A 17,080-nucleotide genomic window follows, 5' to 3' on the forward strand; every position below is an offset into this window, starting at 1 on the left:
TTGACACACTGAACTCTGAGAAGTAGTTGGTGAACCAGGCGAGGCAGTCATTTGAGAAGCCAAGGCTATTGAGTCTGCCGATAAGAATGTGGTGATAGACAGAGTCGAAAGCCTTGGCCAAGTCGATGAAGACGGCTCTCTTTTCCCCTTCAGTTTTGCAACACCTCCTTCGCTTACTCCTCCTGTTCTCCCGGTGTTGAGTAACTATTGTCATCAGTATTGCTGCGAACCCTAGTGTTCTAGAAGTTACTGTCCCTAGCCCGGCCTCTCTCTCACTGGATTTGTCTGTAAAGAGCTTAGCACCGGTGGGCTTTTGACAACACTGCTAATGATAATGAGAAGTTCTCACGCGGGGAGGGGGGAGACGTGTGTGTCACAGGCTGGGGTCAATGCTGAGGCAGAGGGTCTCATGGGTCGGTGGGAGAGATAAGAGAAATGTAAAGGGCACGTAGGGGTCAGGGGTTATAGTGCATGTAGAGGATCAACCCAGGGTGATAGAGAGAGGGGATGTGGTGTTAGACTGAGTTGAAGGGTCAGGTTAGTGATATTGGATCAGAGGATGACTCACTGACTGCACATACACACACACACACACACACACACACACACACACACACACACACACACACACACACACACACACACACACACACACACACACAGGCCTATCTTTGTGTAGATCTCGGCGTACACACTGATTCTCTCACACACACACTCTCTGAGACACCCCCCCTCAGGGCAAAGACTGGTTAAATCATGTAGAGGAGAACAATGTGTGCTCCAACTAGAGATAGTTGAATGATGTCATCAATGTGTCAGCGAGGGCAGGCAGAGGTAGATGACAGTGAGAGTGAAGATGTTTGTTCTGTCCCATTATGTTGCCTGGAAATGGTCGTTAACCTTCAAGGTTTCTGCCACTGAAACAGAAATAAAGGTCTCCTGCAGAATGTCATGGACACTCTGAGGAGTGTGTCATCGTGGAGGCTGTATTTTGTGTGTGACTCAATATGTTGTCACAGAAATGCCACAGAGGATAGTGTTTGTGTGTACCTGAAAGCGTGTATTTGTGTGCTTCTGTGTCTGCATCTCTGCGGTGCGTAAGCCTATCTTTATTGGTATGTGTACTGCTTTAATATGTGTGTTTGTCAATTATGTACATCTGTGTCTCTGTCTCTCTACCATTTTGAACACGTCCCATCCCATTCGGATTGTGATGCTCAGTGAGCCAGCATCAGTAATTAGCATCCGTCACACAATGTTCTCCCCACCGAAACATGTAGGACCTAATCTTTGGTGCATTAGGCCTTATAAAAGGATTGACTCACACTCCAGGGATGGGGAGGAAATGGGCACTATACCCCCCCCCCCATTACCACTGGCTTGGAGTGTGTGTGTGTGGTTGGAGGGCTGGCTTACGTCAACAAATGAGTGGAGCGAGGGATGACAGATCAGGATCCCACATGCCCTCCCTGGCTTTGTCGTTATTTTTTTCATTTGATATACATTTTTCCTTTACCTAGCCTAGTGGGCTGGAGTGGTGGGGTTAGGTGTGTGTGTGTGTGTGTGTGTGTGTGTGTGTGTGTGTGTGTGTGTGTGTGTGTGTGTGTGTGTGTGTGTGTGTGTGGTCATGGAGTGGTCACGTGTTTTCGTAGTGAGGTCAACTGCAAATAAATTGAAAAGGCTTTTAGAGTACAAATTAATATAAATCATATTAGGAACCAAAACACGCGTCAAGCGCCACTGCTGTGCGTCATGCCAGGGCTAATTTACATATGTAGTGGTGACTGTGCGCCCAGGAGTCGGGCAGAGTGGTAACATTTGCATTATGCATGACTGTGTGTGTTTGTGTTGTTGAGTGTTGTTGGTTGAGATTGTGTGTGTGTGTGTGTGTTTTGTAAAGGGAGAATGTTGTGTGTTTTTTGTGTGTGTGTGTGTGGTCTGTGAAACGTGTGTGTGTGTGTTGGGGGCATAACCTCCTGGGATGGTTAAAAACAGCAGCGGTGCAGTGACATGCTTTATGACTAGCTTTCACCACAGACAGCTACTGTTACCCTGCTGTCCAGCATGACCACTGGATCCTACTGCTCTCCCTTACACACACACACACACACACACACACACACACACACACAGACCTATTTCCACCTATACGTAAAACATTTCTGCACGCTTGACTGTAAGTCACTTTGGATAAAAGCATCTGCTGAATGCCATATATATAATTGATGTATTATATATTTAACCAGCAACACTCCCTCCTCAGCACACACACACACACACACACACACACACACACACACACACACACACACACACACACACACACACAGCCCCATACAGTGTTCAGTCTCTGCCTTGTCTATGCTGCTCAGACCAGGTTATCTGTTCACCACAGAACTCCAAAAAATAACATTTTATTAGGATGAGGAGAGCAAGAAGCCACACTGTAAATCTACCAACCTACGTACATGAGAGGGAGTGATGGAATGAGTGAGAGAGATGGAGGGAGGGAGGGAGGATAGTGAGGGGGTCTAGGAAAGAAGAAGTAGAAGATTATTTCTGGTTTCTCTTTCTTTTTCCACTGGTGGAGAAAAGGGAAGGAGGGAAGGGCCCCTACTGGAGCGCCCAGCATTCCCCATGCTCATACACAAATATTTGCGGTGCCATGTTGGGCCATGCCTGGCTGTCACATACACACTCACACACACACACATCCACACTCATCCACATACACACGTTCCACGCTCACAAACTCTTACATACACACACACACACACACACACACACACACACACACACACACACACACACACACACACACACACACACACACACACAGTCTCTGAATTAAGGTACTAAGGTTACACATGGTAACTCTAAACACCACAGGGGGAGGAAAGAGGGAAGGGTTTGGAGGACGGACTGTGAGGGGGTCTGGATTGATGGGACACCACTTACAACTTTATTAATGATTACACAATTTATCAGGAGATCTCAGGATGGGGGTATGGACTGGCGACATGGACACAGACACACACACACACACATATCAGTTTCTCCCTCCTAAGTCATGGGACAATGTTTCTTAATAATAAAGCTTGGTCAGCAGTTTTGTTCTCTCTTTGTCGAAATTTCCCAAAAAGTTTGTCAATCAATCCTTTTGGGGTTCTAGACTAGTAGCCAAAACCTCTGACTTTGCAAAATGCATATCAAGTGAAACAAAGAAACAGGGGATGTGAAATAGCCTTTGAGATGCAAGTTTTTTTTAACCCTCCCCTAACCTCTAACCTTAATTAACCACTCTGCGAGTACACACAAAACTGACCCAAGATCAGTGTCTGGACTCTAGAACCAAAACCTTATTTACTCTACATACAGTGAGGGGAAAAAAGTATTTGATCCCCTGCTGATTTTGTAAGTTTGCCCACTGACAAAGAAATGATCAGTCTATAATTTTAATGGTAGGAGTGGGACAAAATCCCTCCTGAGATGTGTGCAAACCTGGTGGCCAACTACAAGAAATGTCTGACCTCTGATTGCCAACAAGGGTTTTGCCACCAAGTACTAAGTCATGTTTTGCAGAGGGGTCAAATACTTATTTCCCTCATTAAAATGCAAATCAATTTATAACATTTTTGACATGCGTTTTTCTGGATTTTTTTGTTGTTATTCTGTCTCTCACTGTTCAAATAAACCTACCATTAAAATTATAGACTGATCATTTCTTTGTCAGTGGGCAAACGTACAAAATCAGCAGGGGATCAAATACTTTTTTCCCTCACTGTAGAGCGATTCCACCCCTAAACGGTGCAGAATAGCGTTGAATGTTAGCCTATATGCCTCATCTGTTGCTATCTCGTCTTGTGTTCTACTTCAGAAGGGTGAATGAAGTACTGCGTTTTCTGGGAAGGGTATTAAGAAGAACTACAGCGGAGTTGCCGGAGGGCTAGAGCCCCGTGCTGCCTTGCCTCTCCTTTATGGTAGTAAATCACCTCTCTGAACTGAACAGTGTTTATTCTGGAGCTTTCTCAGAACACTTTGGCAGAAAAGTGGCAGAACTGGTAGAGCGACGGAACAGAGAGGGGGGGAGAGGGGCTGAGTCAGCAAATGGGCTGGTTGGGGGGGTGTACGGTGTGCGTGGGTGTTTTTATATAATTATTTAGCAGAATGTTCCCTCCTATAATTTCAATTTCTGTGGATAAATTAAATCACTGTATGATTTATGTCCAAACTGTTGAACATAAGGAATAGATAAAGCATACTTGAGCCCTGAACTTATGCCCTACAACACAGTTCTCTAATGCTAATTTGCATTATGGAATGAATATTCGCGTGTAGCCTACTGCCTTGTGTGCATTGCTGCGGTTATAATGTAAAGAAATAATAGTTGATCAACATTTTATGCTAAACATTCTGATCTGTTGCATGAGCCTCGTTGCCATTTTTTTTTTTAAATGGGGATGTAGCCTAGTCCTACTGGTTGTATGAATTTGTTATCTGTCGTCCCACAACTGTCCCAGAGTTTGTTTGGAATAGGCTATTTCTTTCCGCACAGAACGACAAGCTGACCAATAGAATAGGTCAACTTTTCTACTATGGGGGATAGTAGATTGAGGTAGGCTAGTGATTTTGCTGTTTGTTACTCATCTCATTGGCTGAGGAAAAGTAAAATGTGGGCAGTTATTCTAACATAGGCGTGTGAGTTTCAAGCTTGGGAAAGCACATTTTCACCATAAAAATGCACCTTTATAATAAAGCATTCCTTGCATCCTCTCATTTGCAGACTTATGTAAAATAGCCTAACTTATTTCCAAGTTGATGATTAGATTGGATAGTCATAATTTAGGCTAATAATATAGCTTAACTCAATCACTGTTTGCAAAAAAGACTGTTCAATGCAGAACGTAGTGGCTTAAAGTAGGCCTAGGCTATATCAAATAGCCTACATTTATTCTCCTTCCGTTGCACAGGAAAATTATGACCTTTTTCTAAATGCAATTCTACTACACTTTAAATGACTGGAGACATTAGCAGAATCTTTTTTAATACAACAAAAATGACCGGGTAGCCTACTCTGCTGACACTGACAAACAGATCAATAAAAACGACGTTTGATCCATATATTAGGCCTACGAAAGGGGAGACTGTCCTGTGTCTGTCCGATGTTTTTTTATTTACATTTTATAAACTTGTATTTAACCCTATATTTTTGGCACTAAATAGTCGCCATATATACAAAAAAAATCATTTCTGGAATTTCTTTCCTTAATGCGTTTGAACCAATCAGTTGTGTTGTGACAAGGTAGGGTTGGTATACAGAAGATGGCCCTATTTGGTAAAATACCAAGTCCATATTATGGCAAGAACAGCTTGAAATAAGCAAAGATAAACAACAGTCCATCATTACTTTAAGACCGCCTTTCTTAACGTATGGGTCGTCGCGGACCTGTTAATGGTGGGTCGCGACGTGTCAGTGTACATTTATAATTGTTAAATGAATTACTGGAATTGATTTGGCCAAGTGGATCTGCGCTCTCTGTTCAGTGCGCTACCTGTTTAAGCAGCGGTCTCTGCTCAGTTTGGCAGCTGCGCGAGAGGGAGAGTGAGATGCCTGTGTGTTTCGCGGTTTACCGGATCTTTTTTCTGCAGTTCTCTTGAAGATCACTCCGCGACACACACGATGCAGCGCTGTCGTTCGGCAGCAGATGATGCGCTGTCAGCCACTGACTTGTAATTCCCACTCGCCATCACTCACAGTTGTCATCCAATGGACTCATGCTAGCCGGAAGTTCTCACTGGATTGTCATGAAACGCATATACAGCGATGAGTTTCTTTCTCTTTCATACGAACTTAGAACGAGGAGCGCCCACAATGTGTTTTGTGTGTGGAAGTGCTTAGTAATGAGACTCCCATAACGAACAAATTAATAAAACGACACCTCCTGACCAAACATCCACAGCATGATGGTAAACCCAGGGAGTTCTTTCAGAACAGGGCAGAATGCTTCAGGAAATGGTGCTTCGACAGTGGAAAAGTAAGTCAGCTAGCAAGGCATTGTTGTCATTTTATAACAGTAATAAGGGAGTACTATCTCTCATAGTAGTAGATGTGAGTTTCTCTTTCAAACAATCCCCTGGCCTTGTACACAGCTAATAGCTAACATTCGCCAAGGCGAGCTAATTGTTATTCTTAACTGGAATAAACTGATTCAAGCAAGATGCTTTTTGAGGCAAACACACACAGTTCTGGGTTGCTCATCTACAGCAGGAAGCAGTCTCCTCTCTGACTGAGAAAGATGTTCTGGTCCAGTTTGGCACCACATACCTATGCGAGTCAGGGTTCTCAACTCTGACATACTTAAAAAAACAAGTACAGAAACAGTTTCAAGGCTGAGCATGACCTGTGTTGCACTGTTAAAAACAGAGCCCAGAATAGACCTGCTCTCATTAGGACTGTGTGTGTTTTCTGGTCTACAGATGTGATCAATCAGTTTATTCCAGTTCAGAATAAAAAAACATGTATGGTGTTTTAACGGCAACAGTTCCAACCTAGACTTTCTTTCAACAATCATTTCTACAATAAGATGTACAGTAGGCCTGACCATTTTTCATCTGTACTGTTACGTAGGGTTGCACTATCAAAAAGCCTGTGTGTGTGTGTGTGTGTGTGTGTGTGTGTGTGTGTGTGTGTGTGTGTGTGTGTGTGTGTGTGTGTGTGTGTGTGTGTGTGTGTGTGTGTGTTCTGTTATTTGTCTGTGTGATGTGATCAATCTGTTTATTCCGGTTCAGAATGAAAATTATTTATTGTATTTTAACAGCAACAGTTCCAACCTAGACAGATATTTAAGAGTGTATTTAATGGGGGAAAATAAACATTAATAAATATTTATATGGATATTTAATTTCATTGTTATTTGTTTTTGTCTATATTGCATTTGTTTTAGGCATAAGGGCAATGAAATGTACCGATATTTACTTACGTATAGTTGCATATTCCTAAGCTTCGGTCCCAGGAAAACACAGAATTTCTCATTTGGGTCCCAGGCTGAAAAAGTTTAAGAACCCTTGCTTTAAGACATGAAGGTCAATTTGGAAAATTTAAAGAACTTTGAAAGTTTCTTCAAGAGCAGTCTTAAAAATCATCAAGTAAGACACATCTCATTATCAACTGTTCAGAGGAGACTATGTGAATCAGGCCTTCATTGTCAAATTGCTGCAAAGAAACCACTACTAAAGGACACCAAAAAGAAGAAGAGACTTGCTTGGGTCAAGAAACATGAGCAATGGATATTAGACCAGTCGAAATCTATCCTTTGGTCTGATGAGTCCAAATTTGAGATTTTTGGTTCAACCGCAGTGTCTTTGTGAGACTCAGAGTAGGTAAACAAATGATCTCCGCATGTGTCGTGGAGGAGGTGTAATGGTGTGGGGGTGCTTTGCTGGTGACATCGTCAGTGATTTATTTAGAATTCAAGGCACACTTAACCAGCATGAATCTATATGGTCCAAATCAGGATGATCCATACTTCTTCTAAAACATTTATACCAATTTATTGAACTTACAGGCAACAAATGATCAAATCATTATGGTAGGAGACTATAACACAGTGTTAAGTACCTCAATGGATCGTAAAGGTAATCACTCTACAAACTATCATCAGCGTGCCCTTAAGGAAATCACACATATTATGGACACATTAGCAATAGTGGATATTTGGAGCCTAAAAAACCCCGACCTAGTGAGATATACATGGAGGAGACTTAATCAAGCTAGTCGTCTTGACTACTTTCTTGTCTCTTTCTCTCTTGCATCAAAGGTTAAATAAAGTTTTAATAGGAGACAGAATGCAATCGGATTATCATCTAATTGGCATTCACATAATTTTCCACGTGGACGGGATATTGGAAATTTAATCAAAGTTTACTGGAGGACAACTTATTTTTAACTAAGACAAAATAATTTATAACTGAATTTTTCAAGTATAATATACAGTTGAAGTCGGAAGTTTACATACACTTAGGTTGGAGTCTTTAAAACTCGTTTTTCAACCACTCCACAAATTTCTTGTTAAGAATTGTTGCACATTGATTGTGCTTATAAAGCACATTTCACTCCAGCTGCAATAGGAGCTGTAGCAGCCACTCTCACGCTGTCTGACTGATTTTCCGCTTAAACTAGGCTCTGTATCTGTATGCTGTGCGGGTGATAAATAAGAATCATAACGACTAACAAAATACACACGCCAATTTAATTCCAATAAAATATTAAAATGCATGACTGGTCAAATGTATTTAGATCGACTGGTATTTTTTTTTATTTCACCTTTATTTAACCAGGTAGGCAAGTTGAGAACAAGTTCTCATTTACAATTGCGACCTGGCCAAGATAAAGCAAAGCAGTTCGACACATACAACAACACAGAGTTACACATGGAGTAAAACAAACATACAGTCAATAATACAGTAGAAAAATAAGTCAATATACAATGTGAGCAAATGAGGTGAGATAAGGGAGGTAAAGGCAAAAAAGGCCATGGTGGCAAAGTAAATACAATATAGCAAGTAAAACACTGGAATGGTAGATTTGCAGTGGAAGAAAGTGCAAAGTAGAAATAGAAATAATGGGGTGCAAAGAAGCAAAATGTAACGAGGGTCGTATAAAGGGGACCAAGGCGCAGCGTGTAGAGTGCTCATAATTACTTTAATGATGACACTTAAACAGAAAACGACAGCCAACATATCCATCAGGTACTACTTACAAAACGGGAAACAACTACCCACACCAACACAGGAAAAATAGGCTGCCTAAGTATGGCTTCCAATCAGCGACAACGATAGACAGCTGCCTCTGATTGGAAACCATACCTGGCCAAAACATAGAAAACAAAAACATAGAATGCCCACCCATCTATCACACCCTGACCTAATTAAACAGAAAAACACAGCACTCCTAGGTCAGCGTAACACAAAATAAATAAATACAATTTTCATCAATGAATAGGCTAAAAAGCATTGTTTTGAAATTGGCCGGTGGCTATTTTTATTTATCGTCTTTACATTTATTTTTTGGGGCCAAAATCCGTCTATTACCGGCTAATGTTGTGATCCACAGCACATACATCTCCCAGATGTCACACGCACAGAGAGAGAGAGAGAGATCGCCTTACTCACTCGATCTCTCTCGCTCTGCTCTTTGCACTGATCCCCTCTTCCCTACTGGCTTTCATAACACCCTCTCTTTGCTAGGCAGAGGCCTTCCTATGGTGATGGGCTCTTGGTTAAACAGAATGTTATATAACTTGACAGCTGTGGCTCCTGGGGCATGGAAGTGATTGGCGGTGCAAGGGTCAGAGGGGAGAGCGAGTGTATGCGATTTTGTGCGTGTGAGAGAGACGTGTGCCCACTTGCGCAGTAGCAGTATGTGCTCGGCCAGTGTCAGTCTATTGAGGGACACACAGATCTAAACTAAGTCCAGTGACCCCATCGCAGACAGACAACTGACGCAGACAGACAGACACAACTCTGATCAACAGACTAGTGTGTGTCACACACAGAACAAGGCATTGCATCTTATATTCATCTTACATCATCGCAGAGACTGACTCACAGACTGACAGATGCTAGGGTGACACACAAATACACTCAAATGAATCTACTTAAAGGCACAGAGGGTGCCTTATCCTTAATGAGCCACTAAAGTGAGCCGTCAAAGAACCGGACATTGACGGCCCCAGGCAGACACACACACACGCACCACATTGACTGCTTCATCCAGTGAGCCATCACTTTGACTGCCACAGATAGACACATAGACCGACTGACATAGGGACTGATGTAGAGAGGGAACATTTTATAGGCCAGACATTGGCTGAGATCATAGCCCCATCTGGCTTTGGAGTTAAAGAGCCAGTCACACTTACTCACAGAGGCATCATCGATTAGAGCCCAGAACGGAGAGATGACGCAAGGAAATGATTGAAATCGATGAGAGAGAGAGAGAGCGATTTAAGAGAGAGAGAGCGATTTTAAAGTAGTTTAGAAAAGGAAATGCTTCCTGTCTGGTTGCATATAGACCACACTGATGTCAGTAGTTAGTGTGTGTGTCATGGTTCGCATTTAGATTATATATACTCACTGACCCCGGCCTAATGGATTGGTGTGTTTTTGCGTGGGGGGGGGGGTGTTAGGTTTACAATTAGGGTGAAGGATATAATTGGGGTTAGAGCAGGGTTTCCCAAACTCGGTTTTGGGCCCTGAGGGGTGCTCATTTAGTTTTTTTGCCCTAGCACTATACAGCTGATTCAAATAATCAACTAATCATCAAGCTTTAATCATTTGAATCAGCTGTGCAGTGTTAGTGCAAAACGTGCACCCCCCCGGAGTCCTGAGGTCCGAGTTTGGGAAACGGTGGGTTACGGAAAATAGGATTTTGAATGGAAATACATGTTTGTGCCCCATGAGGATAGAAGAACAAAACGTGTGTGTGTGTTTAGTATGCTCTTATGTGCCATCCATATTTACCCGGTCACTGTGTCCTCAGTGTGTGTGTGTGTGTGTGTGTGTGTGTGTGGTGTGCCAATGCGTGGGTGTGTGCGCCCTCACAAATAATTGCCTGTGAGCGCTTCTGCACCAATGTGTGTGTACCAATGCGTGCCCTGTCTCCTCCGGTCTCCCTGGGTCCATTGGGCTGATTGTTTGTTTGGCTCTCTCAGGCTGAGCTGCACTAGCTGCTGCTGTTAGCTGGCACCGTCTGTGCCGGGACGCTAAATATAGCACTGCACCAGGAAGAGAAGAAGGGGGCGGTGGGGGCACCAAAAATATAGAGGAGGCACTTTTTTTCATCGACAATTAGAGAGCAGGGCTGGGAAATTTAGGAAAAGGAACAAAGGACTCCTTTCTCTCAATCAGTCACCATTCGTCATTACTGTTTTGGTTGATTTGATGTTTCCATCATGCGGCCCACCCGCCCGCAGCGTTTCCTCGTAATTAAAGTGGCCTTTAATGATGATGTTAATTACATGACTATTGTTATTATTATAGACCTACAGTACATACTCATTTTTTACATTTACATTTTAGTCATTTAGCAGACGCTCTTATCCAGAGCGACTTACAGTAGCGAATACATACATTTCATACATTTTTTTCTCTGTACTGGTCCCCCGTGGGAATCGAACCCACAACCCTGGCGTTGCAAACACCATGCTCTACCAACTGAGCCACACGGGACCATACTCGTCATGTGTGACCGCTAGTTACCCCCTAATAAAGGGACATCGACCAATCGAGAGGAAGATGTATGAGAGTCGTGTTATGGTGTGCATTTTCAGTCCTTTTCCTCTTCGTAGCATCAATATCCTCTGTCAGTCCGTCAGTACGACCCTCGAAGGCGTTATCAATCGTACAAGAGGTTCCATAACAAAGACAAGTTTGTGTGTGTGAATTTGGAGCTCTCAACGGTTCCATGTTATTGAAAAAATGAGGACATTTTCTTAATGACATACTTGCTTTAGTTACGTAATATAACAGGAAAAGTGTAAATTGACCTAAAACAATAGATGCATACACACACACACACACCCTGCAGTGGTGGTTGCCCTCTCTTTCCCCTTATTTTTTTCCCCCTCTTTCCCCAAATTTTTTTCGTTCTTTTCCTCTCCCTCCCTCTCTCTCCTCTCGCTCTGTGCGGTCTCACTCGCCTCCCTTCCATCCCTCAGTTGAACTTCTCTGTATATGTAATTAAAGGAACACAGTGTTCCCCTGTGGATAAGCAGACATAGATATCTTATTGTAGATTTGAAAACAATGTTTGTGATAATGTGTGGTAGTCAGTAGATAAATGTAGTAATATTTGGTTAATCTTCATATCATATGCTATTGTTTACTGGTCTTCTAACCCGGCCATTTACTCTCTGTTTTCAGAATGCTGATGTCTTTGCCCTTGCCTTGGAATTATGGGAAATAAATAAGAGATCCTGAAGCTCCTCCTCCTCATCCTTGTGTGACAGCCAATGGGAAGACGGGTTGCACTGGTCACACCTCTGAAGCACTTTGGAAGGACTGATGGAAAACCTTTATTTTTTTGCTTTCAGTTTATTGGTTGTGATGACCAATGGGGATGCGTGCCAATGATATTCTGAAAACCTATTGGTTGCACATAGCCTGAGAAGGGAGGACTCTAAGCCAATCAGAGAAGAGTATAAAGACTGACTGCTGACTGGGAGCCAATGATATTTTTCGATCATCAGCTTAAATGGAAACCCAATTAACCAATCAAAAAGAAGGATTTAATCTAATGACGGCTGAATATACAAAGTATAAAAACAAAAAAATATATAGAAATATATATCTGCTCAAAAGTGCCTCATTTTTTTGATTGTAGACATTTTACAAAGAACTTCAACTTAGCATTGACTAAGGAAGTGAAGAAGCTTCAGTATTTGTGCTTGTTTTGAAGTAGCAATATGTTGTGGCAGGTGTAAGAATAATAAGGATGATGATGATAAAAATACCAATTAGCTGGCCTTTACTGTCTTACTGTGAGAGATGTTGGCAGCATAGCTTCTATTCGCTTTAAGCTCATTGCTTTAAGCTCATGTAACTGACAGATTTCTCCCTATCTCTCTCCCTCTTTCAAAATCTCTATCTCTCTCTGCCCATACCTCTCATCCAAGATTGCAGTATTCTATATCACATACCAATCCACCCACATACTTTACAATAAGACAGTCACCCTTCACTGTGAATACTGTCTCTGGCGCTGGACAATATGTATTTAACACACAAAGACAAACACTTGGCACTTGTTGCAGGTAAAGACAGGTGCTCTGTTCCAAAATCTACATTAACATACCACTTGGAATGAAGTGATGCGTTGTGGAATGCATGCATTCTGAGCAGTGGTGGAAAAAGTACTCAACTGTCATATTTGAGTAAAAGTAAAGATACCTTAATAGAAAATGACTGAAGTAAAAGTGAAAGTCACCAGGTAAAATACTACATGAGTAAAAGTCAGAGTATTTGGTTTTAAATATACTTACGTATCAAAAGTAAATGGATTTGCTAAAATGTACTTAAGTATCAAAAGTATAAACAATTTCAAATTCCTTATATTAAGCAAACCAGACGGCACAATTTTAATTTTTAAAATGTATTGTCAGGGGCACACACTCAGACATAATTTACAAACGGAGGATTTGTGTTTCGTTAGTCTGCCAGATTAGAGGCAGTACGGATGACCAGGGATGTTCTCTTGATAAGTGTGTGAATTGAACCATTTTCTTGTCAAAATGTAATGGGTGTCAGAGAAAATGTATGGAGTAACGAGTACATTATTTTCTTTAGGAATGTAGTGAAGTAAAAGTCTGCAAAAATATAAATAGTAAAGTACAGATACCCCAAAAAACGACTTAAGTAAAAATACTTTAAAGTACTACTTAAGTACTTTACACCACTGATTCTGAGTGGTGTAAATGGGCTCCTGTGGATGTTGGAACATAGCCATTCAAAATAGGGGAGAGTGGGGTAAGATGAGCTCAACCACTCAACATACCCCATTCTCCTCTACCTGGGTTGGTCAGATTATTATAGCATTTGTGCTAGGTAGATGGTAAATCCCTCAGCATTGTGCTAGCTAGGTGGTAAATGGCTAGTGTTGTTGATCACAGCTCAGATATAGGTATGACATTATTATCCTACTCAATCCAATTATCAGTTAAAACGTTAGCATCTATTATCTCAAGACAGTTGCAGGTCTTTTCATCCCCATCGTGTCAGGAGCCTGTAAGCGATAGGATGGTAGCTATAGTGTCCATAGAGATAATGGAGGCGCTGACATTAGCTGTGCTAACTATAGCCCTCGCTAAAGTCGTCTTGGCTAACGTCTGGATTTGATAACATGGGCCTCGCTAGCTGCGGGGAACGTGCTAACTTCAGCCTAGTTATTAAAGTATTTTGTTAGGGGGCATAGATGGCCACAACCCTCCTTTCTGTTTCTCATTCTCCTGTTTTCTCTCTCTTTTTGTCTCTTACTTTAAACTCTTTCTGCTATGCATTAGCACTAAAGTGCCTGTCTGTATGTCTGTCTGTCTGTCCCTTTCTTCCCCTTTAGCACTATCAGGGCTATCCTCTCAAAATATATATATTGTCTATTTTTATGTATATTGTTCTCTTAGCGTATGTACAATATTGTGTAACCTCAAGGTACCCTTCCCTTATTGAGGATTCAATTATGATGTTCAAGGATGTAGTGACCCATGAAATGACTTGACCAATTGCCCCTGACTTCATCACGTGTTTGTATTGGGTTGGTGCTGGAAAATGTAGGCCCCGAGGAGGACCCCATTGAGGACCTCGTCTATGGATGGCCGTATTAGTGCCAAAACAAAAATACGCTGTGACTCTTTCAGACAATACATTAAAAAGCTACAGTAGCTACTTTGAATAACTACTATGAGCTCTCAAGTTCTGACGTTTTATATTTTTCTTGGTTGTTAAATGCTATTATAACCTTGCCTGCTCTCTTGTTGTTTTCTTTACCACCGTAAAAAACCAAAAAAACCTGTCTTGGATGTTTTGAGATATCTTGCCTCATAGTTTGCCTCTGGGACACTTGTGAAATTGTACTAAATGAACAATACTTACTGTAAGTTGCCAATATGAGCAATCACAGAAAGAGAAAAATAGGGGGGGAAACACCTTTAAACAGAACGAAATGTGTCTGTCCGTTTCACTACCACCACATTTGTATATGGGCTGGCTGTCTTATGCACTTCCTTCTCATTTGAGTCACGTGACTTTTGGTAGCATAACAAAGCGGCTTTATTGCTACCAGATTGGGATCTGTGGTCAGGACAATTGGCCATAATGGTTTCTTAATGCAGAGGTGGGGTTAGGAAAGTAGTTGGGACTCCAACCTCACTGTGCCGGGTTTGTTTCTGTTCACTGCATGGCACAAAGAGGCAGCGACACACACACACACACACACACATTAAACACAAACAGTGTTTTGGAAATGTTATATTTTTCTCATAATGACTCAACAATCTTCCAAACTAAAGCCAGATCCTAGCTTCCAGTAATATGGGGGAAAATGCACAAAAACAAGCTTAGTGCAAGAGTTAATTCTGAAATCAAAGTTAAATCCAACACTTTATGGCCTCAAAAGTGGACAATGCCCATGAGCTCATTCACTGTTGAGTTCTAGATGACAAACTTGAATTTTGGAGTGAAGTGTCACTTTAATTCTTAGAGAAGCAAGGTACTTGGAGGCAAGAGTGTCATTTCTCCATTTAACATACCTACAGTAGCGACCCGTCATTCAGGGCAGGTGGGGCAGAGCCCTACCTGTTTTAGCCCCACCTGTTAAGCTAAAAAATATATATACTTTTTTAGTTTTATATGTTTCGCATGTTATTTTGGCATTAGTACATGTCACATCAGTTTGCAAACAATGTAAAAACATTTTTTGGTTGAGTTAATAAAGCTGCATAAAAACATGGTCTCTTTTTTGCTTTCTTGAGTAAGGCAGCTCCAAAATGCAGGTGTTTCTGCCTAGATCAGTGATTTCTGTGGTGGTGGGGCAGCCAGCTGAAAATACGGAGCATAGGAGTTGGTAATGTTCTCTAGTTGCACCGTGATTGGCTCAGTGTTCTGTCACTCATGGGACCACGCAGCCGTCATACCGCTCAGGAAGGAGACGTGTTCTGTCTCCTACAGATGAATGTACTTTGGTGCAAAAAGTGCAAATCAATCCCAGAACAACAGCAAAGGACCTTGTGAAGATGCTGGAGGAAACCGGTACAAAAGTATCTATATCCAAAGTAAAACGAGTCCTGTATCGACATAACCTGAAAGGCCACTCAGCAAGGAAGAAGCCACTGCTTCAAAACTGCCAAAACTGTCACCGCAAAATCTACAGGGAGAGCTTGAAAATTCAAGCCCCTTCGGTGCTGCCATAAATTTACATTAGAAGTACCCATCAAAGAAGGCTCAAAGCGATTGGCCACAGATAAAATGATGTTAAATCACGTTATATCTACCATAACTTTGATTGGACTTATCACGTCAACATCATACTTTCAAAATCTTAGCTAGCAAGCTAGACATCAGTCATCATCATGAATTAAGTCGACAATCTACTGGCAAATCCTTTTCAATCCTTGTCATATGAAGAGAAATTATAGATAAAACGTATCATTGCTCATCGGCCATTGGAAATAAACATTGCACAACAAGTTGGAAATCACAAATTCAACAATGAGTTGTTTGGAAGGAATCTGTGGCAAACTGTAAGTGTTACAAAGCAATCACTAGCCTGCTATTCATTGGAGAGGGTGTGTGGTCCAAGTCTGTGTTTAAGGGTTTCTTTTCCAAGCTTAAAAGGATAAACATTCACATGCAACACCATGGCCAGTAAAGGTTGAATACATTGGCCATGCTGTCAATCCAGCATGACTTCAGTGAGTTCAAGACAACTGGGAACTGAAAAAAAACGAGCTCTGACTGAGAAAATACGTTTTGAACGGTCATCTAACTCGCAATTCCAAGTCATAAACTTGGCCTCTTCCTAGAGCTCCAACCTGAAGATCACTGACGTCATGATTCGACCTTGTTTTTTTCCGTGTTCCCAGTTGTCTTGAAAGCACCGTAAATGCAGAGAATGCCAGAGTTTGATGGCAAAGATTGATGACAAAATTTGCCCACGACCACCGCGCCACCTTCCTGTTCAAGTGAGCACAGCACAACATGGTGAGTCCAAAAATGTATTGTATGCTGCTGCATAAATTATGTAATATGCCAGGGAGATACAGTTGAAAGTTTACATACACTTAGGTTGGAGTCATTAAAACTTATTTTTCAACCACTCCACAAATTTCTTGTTAACAAACTATATTTTTGGAAAGTCGGTTAAGACATCTACTTTGTGCATGACAAGTCATTTTTCCAACAATTGTTTACAGACAGATTATTTCACTTACAGTGAATTATATCACAATTCCAGTGGGTCAGAAGTTTACATACACAAAGTTGATTGTGCCTTTAAACAGCTTGGAAAATTCCAGAAAATGATGTCATGGCT

At 41.6% G+C, this 17,080-nt stretch overlaps 1 protein-coding gene across 1 annotated transcript in view; it reads left to right on the top strand.

Moving 5' to 3' along the window:
- LOC106608778 (insulin receptor substrate 1-B) overlaps positions 1-14,704 on the top strand; it is an 85,895-nt gene extending 71,191 nt beyond the window's left edge. The window contains 1 exon segment of the mRNA XM_014206905.2: positions 11,923-14,704. Within this exon segment, the coding sequence (XP_014062380.2) occupies positions 11,923-11,930 (8 nt within the window). The 3' untranslated portion in view covers positions 11,931-14,704.
- The last annotated feature ends 2,376 nt before the right edge of the window (positions 14,705-17,080 follow it).

The sequence above is a fragment of the Salmo salar genome, chromosome ssa07 (genome assembly GCF_905237065.1).
Source record: "Salmo salar chromosome ssa07, Ssal_v3.1, whole genome shotgun sequence".
Classification (NCBI taxonomy): domain Eukaryota; kingdom Metazoa; phylum Chordata; class Actinopteri; order Salmoniformes; family Salmonidae; genus Salmo; species Salmo salar.